The 25193-nt window shown below is 43.2% G+C and overlaps 1 protein-coding gene across 3 annotated transcripts in view; it reads left to right on the forward strand.

Annotated features, from left to right (window-relative positions):
- Positions 1–25193, forward strand: part of C1H5orf63 (chromosome 1 C5orf63 homolog) — a 132267-nt gene that overhangs the window by 59168 nt on the left and 47906 nt on the right. For all 3 annotated transcript variants that reach the window (XM_068271652.1, XM_068271651.1, XM_068271653.1), the window contains exon 2: positions 14398–14505. In XM_068271652.1, the coding sequence (XP_068127753.1) occupies positions 14398–14505 (108 nt within the window). The remainder of the gene's footprint in view (positions 1–14397; positions 14506–25193) is intronic.

A 25193-nucleotide genomic window follows, 5' to 3' on the forward strand; every position in this document is an offset into this window, starting at 1 on the left:
TAGGCTCGCTACATGATTTAAAAAAAAAAAATCAAAAAACGGCTGCGCTGCCCCCTGGCGGTTTTTAATATACCGCCAGGAGGGTTAATGCTAAATGAAAGTGGTCAATAAAAAGAGCTAATTTATTTAGCTTCAGACTCTCTTGAAGTTAGGCACTGCACCAGATTGTCTAACTATTTATTGGTTAAAACATCATAACAGACCACCAATAGGAAAGTGCACAGACTGGAGAGATTCACCTGTGGTAATTTCCTTTCCCCAGCAACATATCTTTGCAAAAATGTCTACTCTTCCCCAATTCTATTCAAAATTAAGAAGAAAAAAACACAAAAACAGTTTTGCATGTGTAGTTGGGATGCACTGCAGACTTCCATGTTAGCAAAGAAAAGAGTCTCATATTTTTATTTTCAGTTATATAGCTTTTTTTTATAACAGTGCATCATTCTGTTATATTTGCAGTCTATAAACAACACTCTGTATTTTAAGCTTTTGAGCAGAGCTAATGACCCTTTGAACTTTCCTGCAGTAAAGTCTTATTTGAAGCTGTCTCTCACTGTTTCATGGCTGTTTAAACTATTCAGAAAACAGGACTGAGTTGACAAAGTTGGTCAAATAACTCAGAGAAGCTCTTTTGAATAGATAACTAGTATTTTAACTCTTCCTGTACTGCAAAACATGATACTTCTCTTTGCAACTAATGTTTTATTTATCTGTACTGCACATACAATTCATTATATCATAACCAGTGGTGTACCTACCATAAGGCTGCAGGTGCTCACATCACCGGGTGTAGCCATGGCTAGGGGTGCCACTGTGGTGCTCAGTCACTGTTTTCTTCCACCTGGGACCTTTTCTTTGTAGTTTGGGCAACATTCAGGAAAATAGCAGCAGGCAGTGCAGGGGACTGTACTACTTCCTGCACTAGATGTAGCACCCTCCCCCTTCCTGTCCCGTGGGCAATGTGTCTCCTCACTCTCTACACACAGCCTGCAGTGAGTGAATGTGCAGAGCAGCAGGGTGAGTAGAGAGAATGATTGCTGTGCTGAAGCTGGGATATTAGCAGGATGTATTTAGTGATAAAGAAGTTGCCTGTCATTAGTAGCCATGTGCACTGGCTGCTGTAATACCAGAGTGCCATAGACTATTGATTATTTATCCTGATCAGAGTATTTAATCAATAATGCAGTGCAGTCTGCTGTTGCAGAAGCCTGTGAGACAGGTGCTGACAGCCGACTTCTGTAGTGAACAGAGAAGCAAGCTCCAGGCAATTTAGATTAACTTGATTTCAGGTAATCTTATCTCTTTTCCCAGCCCCCCTCCCACCCTGTTGTCTTTCCCCATGACCCTTTCCTCTTTTCAGATTTTAGTGGCTTCTTTTAACAGCATGTCCCTACTAAACAGCACTGGTGATGTCTGCAGTCCTGGTGAGAGGTCTTCCTGCCATTTCTCCTCTCCCACTAGGCTCTTTGTCTTGTGCCTCTATCTCTTTATCATCCCCCCTGCTCCTATGCATCCCCCTCTTTTGTATTTCCCCCTTTTCTGACTGTTCTCAGAGGAGCTCACAATCTAATTGTACCAAAGTCATATCCTAATGTCCTACCATATTATTATTGTGTATTTATATAGCACTGGCATCTTCTGCAGCACTGTATAGAGTACAGAGTTTCATAACAGTTAGCTCCGTCCAAATCCTGATGACTCCTTTTCTCCACAAATCCCCCAAAAATTGCAGTGACATACTCAGTGCCCCAACCTGTCAAACCTCCCATCAAAAAATTGGTTGTTTTTTTGTGTGTGTGTGTGTGTGTGTGTGGGGGGGGGGGGGGGTGCAGGGGTGTCTGTAAAAAATCAGCAATGCGTGTTAAATTCCCTAGGTACGCCACTGATCATAGGTTTATTTTCACTTCAGATTTGATTTAAATAACAAAAGAGCCCTCAAAACTTCACCTTTATTTAATAAAGTCTTTAGCTACAAAAGTCAAACAATATTCCAAAAACATGCTTCTCCAAACTGCCTGGCTATGGAGACTATGCAAAAGTGAGGAGCAGCATAATGTGGCTGGGCAGGAGTGCAGCCACATGGGCAAAAAAGGCGGGGCCGCCACATGGGCAAAATAGGCGGGGCCGCCACAGCGCTTCAGTTCAGCTGCTCATTGTCATTTAGGGCAAGGGGGATCCAGAGGGATGAGCCATGGAGGAAAATCACTTGCAGTAAGTAAGTTTGAGGTTTATTTATCACCTAGGTTTGATGTGGTTTACCTAGATTTGTATAAACCCTGTGCTTACTTGCCAACAAGTATATATAATGGGCAACTGTCATTATGTTGTTTTACTCAGTTGTAAGTAATATTATACTTCTAATTTTTAAGCATTCTAAATGCTTTTTTTTCTTTCTTGGGGATTGAGAAAGGTGGTGTCAGTGCGTTTTCCTGCCTAGAGCACCATAATGGCTAGAAACAGCCCTGCGGACAGTATTTAAAAGCATTCAGTACACATTTTACCATTTCTGCCAGTCTTACAAAAATAGTTAATTAAGTGAATGCAGAATAATAATTACCGTAGCCCTCTGCTGCGTGTCGCTCTGGGCAGCACTGGTCTGCTTTTTCCCAGGAGCCAAGCCATTGTGCATGGAGGCTTTTCCTAAGTACAGATAATGAATAGAACATTAGTAGAAAAGAAAAGAGTCCCATACTTTTATTTTCAGTTATTTTTGTTTCTTTTTATAACATTTACAAACCACACTCTGTATTTTAAACTATGAAGCAGAGCAGAGTTAACTTGAACTTTCCTGCAGTGAAACCTTATCTGAAGCTGTGTCTCACTATTTCTTTGATGTATAAGTGCTTCAGAAAACAATACTGTAGCCGACCCAAGTTGGGTTGGAGAGATCAGAGAAGCTCTTTTGCATAGATAACTGAAGTTTCTTAAAGAGACTCTGTAACAAAAATTTCATCCGGTTTTCTTCCATCCTACAAGTTCCAAAATCTATTCTAATGTGTTCTGGCTTACTGCAGCACGTTCTACTATCACCATCTCTGTAATAGATCAACTTATCTCTCTCTTGTCAGACTTGTCAGCCTGTGTCTGGAAGGCTGCCAAGTTCTTCAGTGTTGTGGTTCTGTGATGCATCTCCCCCCTCCAGGCCCCTCTCTGCACACTGCCTGTGTGTTATTTAGATTAGTGCAGCTTCTCTCTGCTCTATTATCTTTTACAAGCTGGATAAATCCTCCTCTGAGCTGGCTGGGCTTTCACATACTGAGGAATTACATACAGGCAGAGCTGTCTGCACTCTGCAGGAAGAAATAGCCTGACACTTCAGTGGAAGATAGCTGCAGGGGGAAAGAAACACACAAATGATCTCTTGAGATTAAAAAGGATGGCTGTATACAGCCTGCTTGTGTATGGATGTATTTTCTATGTGTGGACACTGGTATGTTTACTTTTGTGCGATTTTAACAATACAGATTCTCTTTAACTCCTTCTGTACTGGATACAATATGAGACTATTTTCTTTGCTACTAATATTCTATTTCTTAGTTGGAGTACACATACAATTTATTATCTCACAAGTTTATTTTCACTTCAGATTCCCTTTAAGCTTGAAACCTGGATTCTACATTATTCTCCCTGTATGCCACACTGGCGCATAGGAAGGTAGGTCTGCAATCATTAGGTACAAACATAAAAGCACATTTTGGGCATTGTGTGTTCGGCGTTCTAGGGAAAGATGGATGCTGCATTCTGTGTGTCTTCTCATTTTGCTGGGAGGGAAGAGCAGCAGTCGGTGGATTTTTCTGTGTTGGATGCTGCAGATAAAGCCACAGTCTATTTCTTGTTTTGTTTCATCGTCATCCAGAAATTTGCCACTGGCCTTTCTACACAGCCACTGTAATATATTCCAGCCTTTCTACACACAGTATTGTGGATGCTCTCTGAGAATGTCACTCTAAATTTATGATATGGTAGATGGGAAATGACAAGCGGGGATGTTTGGCCCACCCTCTGTCAACAGAATAGAATAAAGAGGATTATAAATATCCATCCTTTCTGAGAAAATAGCGAGAGACTGGCTTATTCTGCCTGGGAAAGAAGAATGGCAAGTAATGTGTAATTGGAGTCGGTAATTGATAAAGAATAATGAGACAGATTGAAACTATTACCCAAAGTTCATAAGACTTTTTGATGAAACTTAAAGTGAACCCGAGGTAAGAGTTATATGGAGGCTGCCATATTTATTTCCTGTTAAGCAATACCAGTTGCCTGGCTGCCCTGCTGATCCTCTGCCTTTAATACTTTCAGCTATATGCTAGGTACACACGATGTGTTTTTTCAGTCGATTTTCCATTAGATCGATTTTCAATTCGTTTTTCCGCTCGATTTCCCGCTTGATTCTCTTATTTTTTATCAATTTCCATTCACTTCTATGAGAAGTAGAGCGGCAAAACGATCGAAAGTAATATCAGACATGATGGAAATTATCTATCGAAAGCATCTATCGAACGCAAAAACGTATAGTGTGTACCTAGCACAAGACTCTGATTAGCAGCAGATCACGTTTCTTACATTATTGTCAGATCCGACAAGATTAGCTGCAGGCTTGTTTCTGGTGTATTTCAGACACTACTGGAGCCAAATAGACCAACAGGGCTGCCAGGTAACTGGTATTGTTTAAAAGGAAACAAATATGGCAGCCTCCATATCACACTCAGCTCGGGTTCATTTTAAAGGGAACCCGAGGGGAGAGGGGTATGGAGACTGACATGTTTGTTTCCTTTTAAATAATGCATATTGCCTGGCTGTTCTGCTGATCCTTTAAGCTTTTTTTTTTTTTTTTTTTAAACTTAATGTTTTTATTTGAAAATTTTTCAAACATACAACATGTCACAACATAGCATATAGTGGTACTAGAGAAGAGCTTAGTATATGGATTTAAAGAATTCTGTACATGCTAATATATAGATATGTATACATCAAGGGCTACTTATCCATGCATTGCAATACAGAGAAAGTCAGCTACATAAATTTGTCATAATGCAATTAAATAAAACACATCTAAAATCTTATGAAGAATTATATAAGATTCTACAAATTCCTATGAATGTGTTGCTGAAACACTTGAGACAATTTGCAATATCAAGCCCATGACTAGCTAGTGCTAGTATTATGCATCCTCATCAAGATTTATATTATGTTGTTGACGTACCTAACCTTGACAAAGACTAACAGACATTCTAACATACTAATACTATATCTATAGAAACAATTCAAGCTTCCTCATCCTCCTACTTATTCTTGAGCCTCTATTGGGTAAAATTAGGGATATTGGAATTTTTATAAACCTAAGTAAAGAGCTATTTTTCCGAATTAAAGTTTAATATTTTATACGTAGGAATCACTCAGTTTATGTTCCATATCGAGGTTTAGATTTGTAAGATTGGTTATATAAGACCAAGATGGGGGATCAGGGTCCTTCCAATGCACACAGATGGCCTGTCTTGTGGCACACAATAAGTAAGTGATTACTAATCTATGTGTGTTTGGGAAGGAATCTATCCCTATATGTAAAAGTGCTAATTCTGGGATTGGGAGAGTGCTAATGTCTATTAAATTTGAGATTTCCTCAAATGTTTGATTCCATATAGGTTTAATGAGGGGACAGTCCCATAATATGTGGGTTAAAGTACCATCTTCACCACAGTTCCTCCAACATGCTTTTTCATGTGATTTAGAATATTTAGCCAGCTTGCAAGAAGTGATGTACCAATCTAACAATATTTTTAGTAGGGTCTCCCAATGGGATGAGCATTTAGAAAACTTAAAAATATTTTTTGATGCTCGACACCACATATCTTTTGTTAAACTTGTCTTAAGAGACGAGGACCAGTGTTCTAGATACTTGTCAAGATGTATTATTGAGTTAGATATTAAGGTTTCATAGCAAGTCGCTATTCCCTTTTTTAATTTGCCCGGAATAACAAAGTGGGAGTATAGGTCTGTTGGCCATTTAGGCCAATAGGATTGTGTTGACTGTATGAAGGTTCGGATTTGGAGGAAAGTGTGAAAGTCTTGATTTTCCAATCCAAATTCTTCCTTCAAATCTTGGAAGGATTTTATCCCTGTTTGTGCAATGGTCTGTTGTAGAGTGGTTATACCCGCCCTCATCCAGGCAGATATATTAATATTGTCTATTAGGATTTTAAGACATGAGAGAGGAATGTTGGATATTGCTCTAATTTGGCCTTTAGTTTCTGTTTGTGACAATGATTTCCATGCATTAATAGTGGCTATGATTGTGGGATAAGTTGGTATTTGAATATTCTTTTGTATACATGTTGCTACAAAAAAGTCACTGGGTTGACATTTCAGTATAGAGCTTTCCATAGAGGCCCATAACGGTCTATTGTCTTTCAACCACCATGCCTTAGAGATCTCTAGGTTGCAAGCTAAATATAGAGTTTTTAGGCAAGAGAGGCCGAAGCCTCCTGATCCTTTAAGCTTAACCACTTGCCGACCAGGGGTGATTTGCCTGATCTGTGCTGCGTGGGCTCTCCAGCCCGCAGCACAGATCAGTATTATGTCAGGGTGATCAGACTTCCCCCCTTTTTTCCCCACTAGGGGGATGTCCTGCTGGGGGGGTCTGATCGCCGCCGGCTTGCTGCGCTTTGCGGGGGGGCTCTTCAAAGCCCCCCTCCGCATCGTTTTTGTTAAGCTTGGAGGTGTAATCTCCACAGTCAGCATGCAACACATAAGATGACGTGAAGGAGGTACACACACCAGCACAAGGAATCAGGATATCCCCAGTTTAGTGGAGGAGAGGACTGACTCCAATAGGAGATTGTGGTGCACAGAGCCGGTGCAGATCCGAACAGCCACAAACAACACTTTCGTAATAACGTCTCAGCGCAAAGTAGCGCTGAGCGCATAAACCAGGACTGAGGAGATCAGGACAGGTAGACAGAATGAACGCTTGCTTAACTAGCCACTACTTAGTGACAGCAAGCGTCCACAATAAGACAGACTGGAATGAGGCAGCTAATGCGTTTGCAGCGATGGCGTGCCTCACAAAGACAGGACAAGATAGTCAGGAAATAGCAGGATCAAGATAGATGAACGTAACACAGACAAATATACAATAAGTATGTTTTCCTAGCGTATTACAATTACAGCTATCAATGAAACTATTTGTAACGTCTGACTAACATATGTATATATCGGCAATGAACCGATATATGACATAAGCAGGAACACTGACTAGCACTGGAGCAATACAGGGAACAGGACTCAGAAGGATTTGCTATCTCTTCGCAGAGATGAACGCAATCCACAAACAGTAACAGGACAGGATTCAGAAGGATTCGTTATCTCCTCGCAGAGATGAACGCAATCCACAAACAGGACCAGGAGCAGGATACTAGCTCAGCACGGGTGCTCACGATACGCGCAAACTACCAAAACGCGCTGGAAGGCTGACTAACTGAACACAGGAAATAAACAGTTCGTGTACGTATATATCAGCGACACTGATGTATCAACGTAACACGAATACAAGGAAAATAACAAAATGCGCAAGTATGCGTATATATTGGCGATGAACCAATATATGACACAAGACAAGCAGAGTAATAACTTCTAGAACAAGAGCAGAACTAGGAGGACTCGCTGACCCCTTCGCAGGAGTCAGCGCAGTCCACACGGACTAGGAACGAGGTGGGGCACGAGCAGAGTAACAGACAGAATCTGAGACTATGGTAGCCCATGAGGCCTTGCAGGAAGCAGTTCTTTATACTGAGGTCATCCAATGGGAGCAGACCTGCAGATTCCCACACAAGTGAATGGTAATTAATCACAGGCTGATAGCAGGAAAAGGCAGACTATGATATGCAGCCTGCAGGAAAGGGATTGCCCCTCCATTGCAGCAGACAATGTTTGTTTACACAAAAGCATATTAAACTGTCATTAACTTCAGAGCGACTGCAGATGGAATCAGCAACTAGTTTAAGTGCAAACCAAACTATGCAAGCAAATGCATGTAATGACATCAGAACTGCTTGGTTTGCAATACCACTGCAGTCAGCAGTAAACGCTGCAGAAGCGATCATAACAGTTTTCTGTGCTCCCTCCCTCTCCCTCCCTACCTCTTCTTTCCTGGGCTGCGCAGGACGGATATCCGTCCTGCGCATTGTAGGATAGGCTTCAGCCTATCATATGCCGGCGATCCCCGGCCAATCAGAGGCCGGGGATCGCCGATCTGCCCTACGGCGCTGCTGCGCAGCAGCGCCGTATGATGTAAACAGCGGGGATTTCTTCCCCGCGTGTTTACATTTTGCCGGCGAGCCGCGATCGGCGGCTCTCCGGCTGTTCACGGAGACACCCTCCGTGAACGGACATGGAAAGGCTGCTCGAACGAGCGGCCGTTTCCATGGAAACCCGCAGACGACCAGTTTACGCCAATCGGCGTTAGCTGGTCGTAAAGCCCCATCTACACCGTACAATTTTTTTGTCTGATTTATTGATTCGATTCAATCCGACCTGTCCGATCGGGATTCGATTCAATTTGCCATTGTTTTGCAATGGCAAATTGAATTGAATCCCGATCGGACATGTCGGATCGAATCGAATCAAATCGGACAAAAAAATGTATGGTGTAGATGGGGCTATAGACCATGACCAAGCTTGCAGATCAGATGTCTATGGGCCCATTTCCACTATCGCGAATTTGCATGCGTTTTTTGTATGCAAATTCGCATAGCAATACAAGTGAATGGGACTGTTTCCACTTGTCAGGATTCCTTTGCGTTTTTCTGTGCAGAAAAAATTCGCATGGCATCAGAATTCGCATACCGCATAACGCATGCGAATTTGCATAGAAACTATAGAAAAGAACACCAGCACTGCCATGGTTAAATTCGCATACATCGTCATCCATGCGAATACCGCGGCGATTCGCACGGCACAAGTGGAAATGCAGCCTATGCCAGATCTGACAAGATTAGCTGCATGCTTGTTTCAGGTGTGTGATTTAGACCCTACTTGACCAGAAAAATCAGCAGGACTGCCAGGCAACTGGTATTGTTTAAAAAGAAACAAATATGGCAGCTTCCATAGGTCTTACACCTCAGGTTCCTTTTAAAGTGGTAGTCTCAGCAATTATCTACATTTGTTTCAGATATATGTGTCACGGTCACCTGCCAAAGGTTTTGTCATCTTTTTTAGCTATTATTTTTATTCATCTTTTTGGGTCATATCAGAATATGGTGATGGTTGCTGAAAGGTTTTGCACTCCTGCACATAGCTACAGTAATTAATTTATTTTATTAAATCAAAGACAGCCGGAGGATTCAGAGGAAAACATTATTTTACAGACATAAATCAATTCCATTAGATGCCTTATTTATAACTTTCATCCTGTGAGATCCTCCTGAAGTTGTAATCAAGGCATCTAATGACATCTATTTATGTCTGCAAAAGAGTGTTTCTCCTCCAAATGTCCAGTGTATATAAGCTGCGTGTTTAAACATATTGGTAATATACAGGAACAAAGTCTGAAGATGGCTAATTAGCTGAAATATTACATTTGTTTCCTCTAAGTTGGCCAATAAATGGCATCATCCTGATTCAAACTTCTTGTTCAAACAGAAGAAGAAATAGGCAGGCATAAGACGGATAAAAAGACACTACTTTAACTTGTAGTCCTTTAACATGACACTATTCCATGAACTGTAACAAAAGTGTTTCAGAAATCTACTGTCAGAAGGTTTCAGCAACTATATGCATACACAGGCACAAAGCATTGCATTTGTTTCTATTTGTTTGTAGTTATAACCTATGCAGTTCATTTATTAAAGTGGACCTGTCAGCCATATTATCTTAGAAAAAAAAACACATATATGAGTAGATAAATACTTGCTCTACTTACATAACATACCGTATGTATTGCACTGTCCACATTTTGATTTCAGTGATTTTTCTATAGTAAAAAAAAAAAGAGAATAACCATGGGCGTCCGCACATATGGCAAAACCGGGCATCTGCCCGAGCCTGGCCGCCCGCTGCCCCCCCCTGGCCGCGTGCCCGTGCAGCCAGCAGGAGGGGAACACGCAGAGAAGAGAGAGAGCGCTATGGGCACAGTGGGGAAGGGCGGACGTCTCCCCCCCCTTCCCTCACCTTAGGGGTCTCTCTCTCCCTCGCTGTCCCCTCCGGAATGAAGTGTGCAGCGGCTGGCAGCGGTGGGCGGAACTTACCTCCTCTCGCTCCTGCGCCGGAAGTTCTGGTGCCGCACTCTGGTCTGGATCAGGCCAGAGTAGCGGCTAATCCATCCGGCGCGTGCGACGAGAGGAGGTAAGTTCCGCCCACCGCTGCCAGCCGCTGCACACTTCATTCCGGACTCCGGAGGGGAGAGCGAGAGAGGGAGGGAGAGCCCCCTAAGGTGAGTGCCCATAGCTCTCCCTCTTCTCTCCGCTGCTCCCCTCCTCCTGCACACATGGCCACTTTTTCTGGGGACATATCCCCCTGGCTACATATACCGGGACATATACCCCTGCCTACATATACTGGGACATATACCCCTGCCTACATATACTGGGACATATACCCCTGCCTACATATACTGTCTGGGACATATACCCCTGCCTACATATACTGTCTGGGACATATACCCCTGCCTACATATACTGGGACATATACCCCTGCCTACATATACCCCTGCCTACATATACTGTCTGGGACATATACCCCTGCCTACATATACTGTCTGGGACATATACCCCTGCCTACATATACTGGGACATATACCCCTGCCTACATATACTGTCTGGGACATATACCCCTGCCTACATATACTGTCTGGGACATATACCCCTGCCTACATATACTGTCTGGGACATATACCCCTGCCTACATATACTGTCTGGGACATATACCCCTGCCTACATATACCCCTGCCTACATATACTGTCTGGGACATATACCCCTGCCTACATATACTGGGACATATACCCCTGCCTACATATACTGGGACATATACCCCTGCCTACATATACTGGGACATATACACCTGCCTACATATACTGGGACATATACCCCTTGCCTACATATACTGGGACATATACCCCTGCCTACATATACTGGGACATATACCCCGCCTACATATACTGGGACATATACCCCTGGCTACATATACTGGGACATATACCCCTGGCTACATATACTGGGACATATACCCCTGCCTACATATACTGGGACATATCCCCCTGGCTACATATACTGGGACATATACCCCCTGCCTACATATACTGGGACATATACCCTTGCCTACATATACTGGGCACATATACCCCTGGCTACCTGTTCTGGGGACATCTCTACCCCTGGCTACCAGTTCTGGGGACATCTATACCGCTGGCCACCTATTCTGGGGACACCTATAGACCTGGGGCTACCTATTTTTGGGGAACCACTGCTGTCAGATTGAGTGTATTTTGGGGAACTGCTGCCAGGTGAGAGGTGTCTACATATTAAGGGGGCATTCTGCCTATTTATGTGAAAAGCTGTCTATTTATGTGCCTCATGACTGCTGAATTTGTCTTGTTGCGGGCCTCATGGTTACTGACTTTGTCTTGTTGGGGGCCTCATGATTTGTTGGGGGCCTCAAGATTGCTGAATTTGTCTTGTTGGGGGCCTCATGATTGCTGAATTTGTCTTGTTGGGGGCCTCATGATTGCTGAATTTGTCTTGTTGGGGGCCTCATGATTGCTGAGTTGGTCATGTTGGGGGCCTCATGATTGCTGAATTTGTCTTGATGGGGGGGGCCTCATGATTGCTGAATTTGTCTTGTTGGGGGTCACATGATTGCTAACTGCGAGACTATGGAAAAAGCTGAATCATCATCATATGAGACAATAGCATTAAACCTACTTTTTCTGCTTTTTAAAACAGAAAATGAAACTGGGAGGTTCTAAAAAAAATGAATAATTTTTTTCAGGAGTACGATGGATGAAATTGTTTATCTTCACAGTTTATTTTCAACTTAGTTTTCCATAATGTTCATGTATGAGTTAAAACGTTTGTATTTAGTTTAAATTGCTGTTGGCACTTTGTGATAGTAAAGTGACTTTGCAGTTTGGACACTCGACCTCCAAAAGGTTCGCCACCACTGTCCTAATCTAATGTCCCACCATTGCTTAGTTCATGTAAACTTGTCTCCACCCACGACCACACCCACATTCTGGTTCATGACCACACCCATTTTTCGGCGCGGCGCGCTACGCGCGCCGCATGACGTAGCTCCAATTTTTGGCGCGCGTACACCGGCCCAATTTTTTAACTCCCCACTTTTTGCCCCCCCCTGGAAAATTTTCTGCGGACGCCCATGAGAATAACCTTCTTAGAACTTTTTTCTCTGTGTCTATCTTGAAGCCAACCCTGACATCATTTCCTACCTTACTTTGTCTGTGTATCATTGCCCACCCTCCTCTCAGTCTTCAGACACTCCCCAGGTCTGCAGTAGAAAGTGCATTGAGAAATATTGGCCAACGAGAGGGGAACAGAGGTGTGGGAGGGGAAAACAGGAGGGAAAGAGGCTTCAGCCAATCAGGCTGCATTAGGTATGTCTGAGGGGAAAGCAAACAAGAAAAAAAGAAAACCCAGCATGACTTGCAACTTCTTTTGAGCGGCAGATGTACCAAATAAGAGCCAGGTAAACTGGGGGACAATGTCTTATGGAGAAGAAAAAAAGAGACATTTTTAGCTTTTGGATTGCCTGGTTAGCATCCATATTACTTGTTTACCATATAAAAATAATTGATTTTTGATTTTATGCCTGACAGTTACTCTTTAAAGAGGAGCTGTCAGCAATACTATCTCAGAGAAGAAAAAAAACACATAAGAAGATAAATACTTGCTCTACTTATATAACATATGTATTGCACTGTCCACGTTTTAATTTTAGTGATTTTTCTATAGTAAAAAAAAAAGAGAAAATCCTTCTTAGGATTCTCCATCTTAACTGTGTCTATTTTGAATCCAATCCTGATGTCATTTCCTCCCATATTCTCCTCTTCCTGATTGTGTATCCATTGCCTGCCCTTGTCCCAGTCTTCAGGCACTCCCACCCAGCTCTGTAATAGAAAGTGCATTGTCTCAGCATGAGAAATATTGGTCAATCAGAGAGGAACATAGGTGTGGGAGGGGAAAACAGGAGGGAAAGAGGCTTCAGCCAATCAAGATGCATTAGGTAAGTCTGAGGGGAAAGTAGAGAAGCAAAAAAGGACAACCCAGCATGGCCTGCAACTTCCTTTGTATGGCAGATGTACCAAATAAGAGCCACGGAAACTGGGGAATGTTGTTTTATGGATAAGAAAACAAAGAGTGATTTTTAACTTTTGGATTGCCTGGTTAGTATCCTTATTACTTGTTTACCAGATAAAACTAAAGAATCGATTTTTTATTTTATACCCGACAGTTACACTTTAAAGAGGAACTGTAACGACAAAACGGCCCCTGGGGGGTACTCACCTCGGGTGGGGGAAGCCTCAGGATCCTAATGAGGCTTCCCACGCCGTCCTGCGTCCCTCGGGGGTCTCGCTGTAGCCCTCCGTACAGCCGTGACGCAATATTTACCTTCCTGGCTCCTGCGCAGGTGCTCTGATGGCTGTCGGCGCCGAAGTAGGCGGAAATACCCGATCGCCGTCGGGTCTGCTCTACTGCGCAGGCGCAAGTTTCCGGCGCCTGCGCAGTAGAGCGGACCCGACGGAGATCGGGTATTTCCGTCTATTTCCGTGCCGAAAGTCGCCACAGCGCCCCTGCTGGAGCCAGCAAAGGTAAATATTGAAGCTACAGTCGGCTCTGTCGCCGGCTGTTCGGAGGGCTGCAGCGAGACCCCCGTGGGACAGAGGACGGCGTGGGAAGCCTCATTAGGATCCGGAGGCTTCCCCCACCCGAGGTGAGTACCCCCCAGGGGAGGTTTTTGTTGTTACAGAGTCTCTTTAAGTACTCAAGATGGTGTACTTACTTCAACAGCCGGTGCTCACAACCCATGTTGTGCAGTTTACAATGTAACAGATTCTAACGTTGGTTATGCAGAGTGGTGGGATTATTTGTGAACATAAATCCAAATTCCATAAGAAGGCCTATGTGTTGTTTTATTTTGATTTCTATATATTTTCAGCTTTTGTTTTATGAATGTGTTTAAGCCCGTGAATTTGTGATTTTAAAAACCAATAAAATAAAAAACCACAGAAGCTTCAATTTCAAGCAATACATGCTTAGAAATTCAAGGCACATAGTGAAGATGAGAAAGTGAGCATATGATGATTCAGAATGAGGGCTACGTAGTGTTAAATGAGGATAAATGAGGTGCTGTTTGTTATCAGTCATCTGAGCTGTGTCTTTTCCTTACAGAAGATGATCAGTCTGAGACATTGGTACCGGCTCAGGTTCCCAGCAGAGATAATAATAAGAGGCTATATGACCCAGAAGGAGAGACCTGTGCTTACGCTGTTCACTAAGGTGCGTATGGCATGACATGGAACATCACTCATTTCACTCATTTGCGTTTCACTCTGAATCTGTGTCTCATTTTCCAAATTTTGCAGTTTGGGACCCACCAAAAGTAATTCTGCAGTGGAGTCCCAGATCTGATAGATTTAGACTTCATCACAAAGCAAATGGATTGCAAGGGTCAGCGGGAACAGAACAGCAGACGGCTTATCTCAGTAGATGTGGTGCTCTAATGATTGATTTTCTCTCTTACTTGTCTGATATCTGAGCAGATATTGTGCAACCTGGGTAGATGTTTGTGCCTTATGCGCAGGCTGATAATCTGTAGATTGTCTGAAACCAGCCAGTCTATCCAACGATAACGTCTTGTACAGATGGCTGCCGTTTGATATCACAGAAAGGAATGCAGTGTTCTTTTATTTCTACAAGCTCCTTTTTGCTTCTTCAAATAATTAAAGTGGACCTGAACTACTCTTGCACAGGATAGAAGGAAAGCAGAGAAATGCACCCTGTATGTATTTAGAGAGCTTAGCCTGGCTAATTCCAACTCATCTGTGACTAATCACCACCATACTTTGATCTCTCAGCTGTGACAGCTCAGGAACCTCCTCTGCCACGGCAGGGCAGCTAATTGGTAAACACAGGATGTTAAAGTGGACCCAAATTAAAAATACTAGATTTCAGAAATAGAATGTATTTTCTAAATTATAATAATAAATAGCAGCCCTTTTTCAGCTGCATGATGACAAATATAAAATATTTTACATTTATTGGAGAAACCCCTCCCTTCCTTTCATATTGCCGGCAAATTATCCGGCAAACTGGTGGAGTAGATGGTGTCCAGCAAAGGAGGAATTGCTAATGGCTGCCACCTGTATAACCCTAGTTATGCAAAGAGGAGGGTGAAAAGCATGCACTGAAATGCTCATAGGCTTGAAGGAGTGTTTATTTATCTTTGTATGTGTCAGAGTGGTGCAACTTAATATTGTAAATTAAAAAAATGTTTGGTTTGGGTCCGCTTTAACAATATGTCTGCCTCCATGAAAGCAGGAAGTAGACACAATGCAGATGTATTGCAGGACTTGTATCAGCTGTAACATATAAATGTTTTTCTTTAAAGGTTGTTAGCTATGGCGTATATTTTAGAGCAGAGATGAAGTTCTAAATTCAGGTCCACTTTAAATAAAAATTAAAATATCCTAGTAAAGGAAGTGAGCAGGGGAGACATATCTCGCTTACAGTGGGGAAATACCGTCCCCATTCAGCCTTGGTTTAGGAGTAGTCGGTGCTCAAAAAAAAGAGAAAACTTATGATAGAACGTAAGAACCCAACCCCCTAAGAGGGGTGACAAGATTAGAAAGAACACGACTGGAGGCACCCAAAAAATATAGAAAACAATTAAAAACCATGCAAAAAGGTAAGCGTTGGCTTACCTTCATATGATTGACTGAATAATTTTTTTAGACTTTAAGTCAAGTAATAGCACAGAAATGGACAACGCGTTTCACGACTCTCGGTGGCTTCTTCAGGGCAAGTAAATTTCTGATAATGTGGTGTGTGAGCTATGAGTGCTTTTATTAACCACTGAAGCACTGGGGTAGAAAGGCCATGGCTACAGACCTGGTGACACTGCAGCCTTGTCCAAGCTTGGGTGGGGGACACTGAACACACAGTTTAATAAAGGCAATGACGGACACCTTCCTGTGGTTGCTATTAGGAACGAATAGACTAGGACTGATATGTTAACTTAAAATAACTCAACCTATCATATTTATTAGCAAGGGCAGAGGAGAGAAAAAGCTGTACTTTACATACACTACAGGGCTCCTGGTTCCTGTTTTTCTAACACTGGCAGTTTCTGACCCTCTTCCTCCTTTCCCAGCACACTTTCTTCAGCAGAGGTTCACATAAAACTGGATACGTTGGCACTCATCAGTCTGCAGGGATGACATTGACTATCACCATGCTGTATATCTCCTAGGAATCATTCAATATCTTTTTTTTTTTTTTTTTTTTTTGCTGGTGACCTTGTATGCCTGGACTGTACTGAAAATCTACCTTGCACCAGCAGGTGGCACTCTGTACTGGGATCCTGCGAAGTCCTCTTTCATCTGCTGGTGAATGGACTTGGACTATATTGAATTTCCAGTGTCCACCAGCAGGTGGCATTGTGAAGAGTTTGATATTATTCTCCATGCACACACCCAGAGATTCTTCTGCCCTTCCATGGAGTTTCAGTGTATGTTAAGCCTATGCTTGCTGCTGCTCTCTGAACTATTTGTCCTTAGAAACTCACAGTTTCAATGGAAAAACAAAATGTGGATTTCAAATGCTGAAGCACATCCAATCGTCATACATATCTCCAGATTTAGCAGGTGTTGTACACCATAAGGTGCTGGCAGCGACTAGTAAAGGAACAATTTGTAAAGCGGAGCCTATAGCACATGGCCAGGATGTAGTGCGGCTATCAGGCCCGCCAAGGGTGATGTGGGACATCAGATAAGCTTATTCACAGCTGAAACCTTATATTGGGCAAAAACAATTCTGGCACCATTACATCAGTATGTGAAATGTTACATTTTGTGTGCCTGTTAAATAGGATAGGGGAAGGTTAGGTTCCAAGTAAGGTTAAGTTTTAGGATTATTACTGTTAGGGACAACATAAATATTAGGATTAGGCATATAAGGATGCAGGCAGGGGTAGGCATAGTAAGTCATTTGGTGTTACTGCCTAGGAAGAGACCTATGTTGTCAGCTGTTAGAATGCAAAAAGTTAGGACCATACACACCCTTATACAAATAACAACCTCATAGTGTAGAGGCTAGCGGTGCTATCATACACCGAGTAAAGCGGGCAAATCTGGTAAAAATATAAAATACAAGAACGCCCAATGAAATTTTTGAAAAATTTCTTTATATTAAAAAATTATAACATTGAAATTGTTAGAAAACTGTATACAAACCTTAATGATGCATAGAGTTGGTTAAAACTCATGTACATGATATACGAGTGAAGCCACAAATCAGCTTGTATATGGAAGTATCTGAGCAATGCTGTTAGTCCCCATGTTATTATTATAGACTAGCTGATGGCCCGGCATTGCCCGGGTATGTGTTTGGCTTGTGTTGGTTGCAGCCACTTTCTAGCCCTAACAGACAATTACTCAATTACTCAGTGACCTAGATTGTAAGCTTTGTGGTCACTGGCATCAATAATTTGCATTCAAATGAAACTATTTCTGGTTGTAGAGCAGCACCCATCCACTGGAAGACTCAGCGACGTTGGTCCCTGAGGAGGATTATAGATCCTATTGTGATTGTTTAGAGAAAAAAATGGATACCTTCAGAGCATCAATGGAGGAGACAAAGAGATCCAAATATAATCGTGATATATCTGATTATCAAACAGGATACGTTTATTCATGGCAATGGATGGTTCCGGCTAACTCTAGACGACCAAGACCTCGAGTACCGAGGGGTGGTAAACCGGACTCTGGAAACTCGCTGCCTAATTCCTCTGACACTGATTTTTTGCCGGGGTCGAGGGATTCATCTCCGGGAGGAGGAGGAAACGCAGAGGGGGGGCCAGGTACCGGCGTCAACAACAGAGGTACCACAAAAAGAGGCCAGCAGAGTCAAACCAACTCAATGACCCTACGTCAGAGGAAGGATATCCAGCCCAGGATCTAGTTGTCAACATCTCAGGCCATGAACTATCAATCTCAGTGATGAAATTACTTAACTATGGACTAGGATTTAGCCCCACAAATCGACCCGACTTTTTTCTGTTGGAACAGGGACTTTTTAGGTTCTATAGGAATATTAGATTAAAGGCATTTTTTAGTGCTCTACCTTTACAAGTGAGAGAGAATCGAATTGATGAGGGGAAGCTCACTTTATCTGCCAGTGGACTCCGTTTAAAGAGTACCTTTACCCCTTCAACTGATGCACTAGTGGATCTGTTTGTTACTAAGGTTAACGAAGACATTAAAAGAATAGAACTTAGTTCTGTACAGGAAAAAGTAAGCTTTAATCTCACCAAAGGGGAGTTGAAAGCTTTGTGGGATTTGGAGTCTAGAAAGGACATTGTTATCCGCCCCGCTGACAAAGGCGGGGCAGTAGTTGTTTTGGACGCAGATTATTATAGAAAAGAAATTTTGGGACAATTGACACAAGCAGAAGTTTATAAGAGGATTTTTTTTTTCTTTTTTTTTTTTTTTTTTTTTCTTTTTTCTTTTCTTTTTGTTCCTTGATTAGCTCAGAGCCTAGCCACAGTTTATGAAGGCCCAACCATATTGATAGGCTTCATCACCACGCTCTTGGTGTTGGGCATAAAGTCTCATCATATTTGCTAATCAGAATTTGCCAATCAAATTTAATTATTTCATAAAATGAAATAAAGAAGGGGAGAAAAGAAACAGACCAAAGATGAAGAAAAGTACCGCATCCTCCCGCGTACAAGACGCGCCCCCCCCCTCAGCAACCACAGAAGCAAAACTGTGCACCCCACAGCTCAACATTTATCTACACACTGCCCTATGCTGGACACCACACACGCACACAGACACACGCACAGACACGCGCGCACACAGACACGCGCGCACACAGACACACGCGCACACAGACACACGCACAGACCCACGCACAGACCCACGCACAGACACACGCACAGACACACGCACAGACACACGCACAGACACACGCACAGACATGTGCGCGCACAAACACACGCACGGACATACGCACGGACACACGCACGGACACACGCACGGACACGCGCACGGACACTCGCACGGGCACGCGCACGGGCACACGCACGGGCACACGCACGGGCACACGCACGAGCACACGCACGGGCACACGCACGGGCACCCGCGCGGACACACGCCCGGACACACGCATGGGCACACGCACGAACACACGCACGGACACACGCATGGGCACACGCACGGGCACACGCACGGGCACACGCACGGGCACGGGCACAGACACACCATACACCCACACCACACTACTAACACTCGTTCCAGTTGGGGGGCTGTCCCACACTCCCAGTTGTCCCACCCACTGGAGAACACGGTGAGTAGAAAAGAAATCACCAAGAGAAAAGTGTAAAAGTGTAAAGAATAGCTACTTAACATTACCCTTAGAATAGTATGGCTAGAATTTGAATTTCTCAAAACAAAAATTATACAGCTTTATCCATCTGTTTTGTTCATTGGTAACAGTCATTGGGGCCTCAGGGGGATGTGAGTACTCTATCTCTAAGAGCTCGTTAAATCTAGTGAGCCAACTTGATATTGTAGGGATAGTGTGGGTACCCCAGTGTTCAATAATTAGTTTCTTGCCGATCAAGGTTGAAAACATTAAGAGGTCCATAGATAATTCAGTAGTGGTTTGCAGGCCCTGACCAAAGATTGCCTCTATTTTATTGATACGGAGGTCTAGGTCTGTGTTTACTCTTAAAAAAACCTCAACCTTTTTCCAAAATTTCTGGATTGAGGGGCAGGACCACCAAATGTGGAAATAATGTAAAACTGGATAAGAACATCTCCAGCAAATAGATGGAACGGAACTGTATAATTTATTAAGGGCATCCGGAGTAGAATACCAGCGCATGATTACTTTATATTGCATTAATTGAAGTACTGTATTTTTAGGCATCCAAACATTCTCTATAAAGCTCGACCAGAAGTTTATAAGAGGATTGACGGATCCTATTGGTGATATTCAAAATAAAATAAAAGCATTGATAGAACATGCTCTCTCTAAGGATATTGTTGATAAGAAGCTTGCCAAATTTTTGATTAAAGATCACCCTGTAACCCCTAGCTTTTATACATTGCCCAAGATTCATAAGAATTTAGAATCTCCGCCGGGCCGTCCTATTGTGTCCGGCGTGGATTCAGTTTTTGTCCCACTAGCACAATTTCTTGACAGGATCCTGCAGCCCCTTGTAGTCCAGCTAGATTCCTATATTAAAGATACCACCTCGTTTCTACAGAAGTTGAGAGGATTGGATATGGTGGGGGAGGATGTTTTACTGGTGACAATGGATGTCGAGAGCCTCTACACCTCCATCCCACATGATGGGGGTGTAGAGGCGATCGATTGGTACTTGATGACACAGCTTGACCTCCTACAGGATCAGCGAGCCTTTTTGATTGAGTTATTGAGAATAGTCCTGGTGTTTAATTATTTTAAATTTGAGGACAACTTTTACATCCAGCGGAGGGGAACGGCGATGGGGTCGAACGTGGCTCCGGCCTACGCAAATCTTTTTATGGGTTTGTTTGAGGAATCTTTTGTATATACCAATGTACTTTCCCGCCAGCACGCTAAGTGCTGGTGGAGGTACATTGATGATATTTTTTGTTTGTGGGCGGGGCCGCGTTTGACCCTTGATGACTTTTTGTGTTCCTTCTCTGCTGGATGTCCTAATATCAGACTTATGGCACATGTTGATCAGTGGAGGGTGTCTTTTCTGGACACTATGGTATACAGGGACGGTGCTACGTTAAGCACTGACCTGTATGTCAAGGGCACTGACAGAAACTCTGTTATACATTTTTCAAGTTTCCATCCAGCCCAGATTAAAAATTCGATTCCTAATGGCCAGATCAAAAGGGTTATGAATATCGTCCCTGAGGGACCTAGTCAAAAATCTCAACTTGATAGAATGAAACATAAATTTAGACAAAGGGGATATCCATCATGGACCCTTGAAGCGAGAGAAAAGGGTAGACAGACTAGAGATAATTCCCCACGTATGCCGTTCGTTTCAACTTTTAACACTTGTAGTCTACAAATAGGTAAAGTAGTTCGTAAACATTGGCATCTGCTAAGAGAGGCCTTTCCTAGGGTCCCAGAATTTAGGGACCCACCCCTCCTATCCTTCAAAAGGGCCCCTACGATACGGGACAAATTGGTTCATACTAAAACTAATACACATAGACCAAGAGAAGGCAGAAAGGGTACATACCCTTGCCTGAGTTGTCATTTGTGTAGCTTTGTTAGTAAGGGCGATGTCTTTAGACACCCCTCCAAGGCTACCCCATTTAAGATAAGGGAACATTTTGATTGTAACTCCACTTTTGTTGTGTACCTTTTGAAGTGTCCTTGTGGTCTTGCCTATGTGGGCAAGACCACAAAGGCTCTCAAGGTGAGACTATCCTCCCATAAGACAGCTATTAGAAATAAAGATACCACCCAGGTAGTGGCCAGACATTTTGTAGAGGCGGGTCATGGAGTTTCACAGTTGAGAGTACAAATAATTGATGGGGTCCCTGTGGGATGGGGGGCGGGTAGGGATCGCAATAAGGAATTATCCAGACGTGAACATTTTTGGATAAAAAAACTGGGTGTGCTAGGGAATGGGGACCTGAATATTGATTATGATCTATCGTTTTGCATCTGATGGGTTCTTTGTTCTTAGGGGGGGTTCTTTTGTAGGTGCTTACCGAGGAGTGCATTGTGGATTACTTACACTCAGATGTGCATTTTATTTTTTCAATTTTTCATTTTTTGATTAGTTACTTTATGCTGCAGAGCTTGCCATGTATAGTGTCCCCTTTATTGTGGTTGGCCGCATTGTTGTGGACAGCAATAAGGGGTGATATGTGTTAGTATATTCTCTAGATCTTGTGCCTATACGATATGGGTACGCTCATATTGTGGGCTGTTTGTTTATGGGTGGCAACTATGTTGCTAGGCGATGGTTGGGAGGTCCTAAGAAACCTATTGGTCGGCGCTATGTCTGTGGGCTATTCCCCTATTTTGGAGGCTGTATGCGTAGTCCGCCTATCAGATAGGCGGATTTCTATACGTATTGTGTCCTCTATTATGACCGCCGAGCCGGTGTACAGCTGATTGGTCGGCGCTCTACGGCTGCTTTGGGTTACATCAGAGGACTCCTAGCTTAGCGTCCATAGGTCGCCAGGCAGGATGAAGCTTCGCTGATTGGTCGGCGGCTTCTGAGTAACTCTAGTACGGACGTTCTTTCCCCTTATTGGTCGCGGGGTAGGATGAAGCTTTGCTGATTGGTCGGCGGCTTCTGAGCAACACTAGCACGGACTTTCTTTCCCCTTATTGGTCGCGACCATACCAGCCATAAAGCTGATTGGTCGGCAGCCTGGGTCCATTCGGACAGCGCTGTGTGTGCTTTACATGGCGGCTGAAGCGCGGTACCTCTGTGTCAGTGCAGGTGAGATACATGGCATGCTCTGTTGTTTATTATCTATTGTGTATTATCTTTTGTCACTTTGTAGATACTATGAGTATATTGTATAACGATGGGAGGGACTAAGCGTGTCCTGTAAGTTTCCCATCAGGTCCTCCTGTGAGATGGCGTCATCTGATTGGATGTTTTGAAACACTGCACTCTGATAAGTGGGCATTGGCTATATATTGTGTGGGAATGGAGTTTTTAATGTATTGCAGTTTCTTGACAACTTGACAAAGGGCATGAGGCCCGAAACAGCGGTCTGTCGTTGTTTGACTGCTTTTAATCCATGTGATCAATAAAGAGCTTATTTATACGTTGATGGTGCCTGCTCAAGTGGATTTCTGCATTCAAATGAAACAAATCTGATTGGCTCTTTGTGGCTCCACCCCCTTCTCTGAATTTGAACCCCAGTGACCAACTGTACCAGGTTTGAGGCTTGTTCCATTAACAGTGCAAGAATGACAGCAATTAAATATTCCCCAAGAAAATCAATAGGTGAATTTTGTAGGCTTCACCCACTTTTCTGAATATTAATCCCAGTCACCCAGTGACCAACTGTGAGAGCTTTGATAACCCTACCATTAGCAGTGTAAGAAAGGCTGCAGTTTACATTTTCCCAGTGAAATTTGTATTTGTCTCCACCCACATTTTGATTACGGGGATAAAAAGTATCCTATATGTTATTCCAGGTAATGCACTATGTGTGTACCGAATTTCATTCAGATCCGTCCAGTCATTGTTGCGTGTTTGAGTAACAAACATCCACAAACTTTCACATGTATAATATTAGTGAGATATATAAAGCGCCAACGTATCCCGTGGAGCTGAACACAGTATGAAACGAACATGGGGTACATGATAATACAGACAAATCGAATACACCAATATACAAAATACAGAATTGGAGGCAAAATACAGAAGTGATACAAAATACAGAATTGGTAATTGCAATGACAAAAGTAACATGATGAATAAAATGTATAATGAATTCCAAGACATGTATAGCACTTACAATATGAAGTCTCAATGCACTATTGCAGCACTGCAGAGCAGATACCAAAAATGGTCAATATGCTGCTTAATTAAAAGTGTAAGCAGTAGCTGGCTGGCGGTCATAATGAACAGAAGGGGTAAATGGAAAGCATACAACTTATAGCAATTAAAGAAAGTATCCTCCATATAAAATTACCAGTATAATGGTCAAAGAGAAACACTGACGTCCAGTTAACATCAAAACATCAACTATACAGATCAAAAGCAACTCGCTTATTAACACACAACCTAATTACCAGTTGTACTACACTATATGGCCATGCAAAGATAATATAAACACATACAACATACATATATAGATAGTAGTTGGTAAACCACTTTGTCAATAAGAAAGGCTGAGAAACAGATAACATTTATATTGCGCTTTCCTCCTGGCAGACTCAAAGCGCTTGCACTGCTGCCACTAGGGTGTGCTCAGTAGGCGGGAGCAGTGTTAGGGAGTCTAGCCCAAGGTCTCCTAACTGAATAGGTGCAGCTTACTGAACAGCAAGAGCCAATATTCAAACCCAGGTCTCCTGTGTCAGCTGCTGAAGTTTCCGTGGTCTGGTACCCCATCTAAATACAATAAATAAGGCCAGTGTTCCTGTGGGCTGCCCCAATATGTTGAACAGTTGCATCTCTGAAGTGATGCAGAGGTTTCTTTATATACGCCCACTGCAACTTGTGTGACTTCACAACATGGTGGCAACAACAACAGCCACAAGTATGCAGGTGGGTACGGCTAAATAATAAACAAGTGAATATGTTTTCCTTTCTGTGGGTTTTATTAGAGGCCTGTTAACATATGGCCATCAGTAGTTGAAATGTGGCTACCTAGAACATTTTCCTGTTAAGGGGCCAATTTCTAGTTTTTAGCATCTTTGTTTACCATGTTAATGTAGACCTCTACCGTACAGATATGTGTGAAAGAGGAGAGTGCAAGAGTTGGCTTAAGGCTCAACATTAAAAAAAAACAAGGCCTCGTTCAGATCATATGCGCTTCTGTGCACATTTGGAAGCGCGTATGATGTGCTGAAATGCAGGAACGGCAGAAGGGCATAGACCGCTCTTCTACCGTTCTGTGAGAAAACGCGGAAAAGCCGCCGCGGGTGCTCAGAGCAAGGCGGCTGATTCCGCGTCCAGCACGGCAGGTTGCGCGCGTGGGCCTGCATCTGCTAGCATGACTGAACGCGGAGAAACCGCCGCATGTCCTGAGAACAAGGCGGCGGATTCCGCGTCCGACGCGGCGGTTTGCATGCATAGGCCTACATCTGGCAGTATGGCTGAACGCGGAGGAACCGCCGCATGCTCTGATAGCGGTGCGGCTGGTTCCGCGCTCAGCACAGCGGATGGTTTGCAGCACAGGTCTGGTGTGGCTGGGACTGATAATCCACACAGGTTCAGAAGGACGCGCGCGCGCTGAGAGGCAGAGCTTTTATGA

The sequence above is a fragment of the Hyperolius riggenbachi genome, chromosome 1 (assembly GCF_040937935.1).
Source record: "Hyperolius riggenbachi isolate aHypRig1 chromosome 1, aHypRig1.pri, whole genome shotgun sequence".
Taxonomy (NCBI): domain Eukaryota; kingdom Metazoa; phylum Chordata; class Amphibia; order Anura; family Hyperoliidae; genus Hyperolius; species Hyperolius riggenbachi.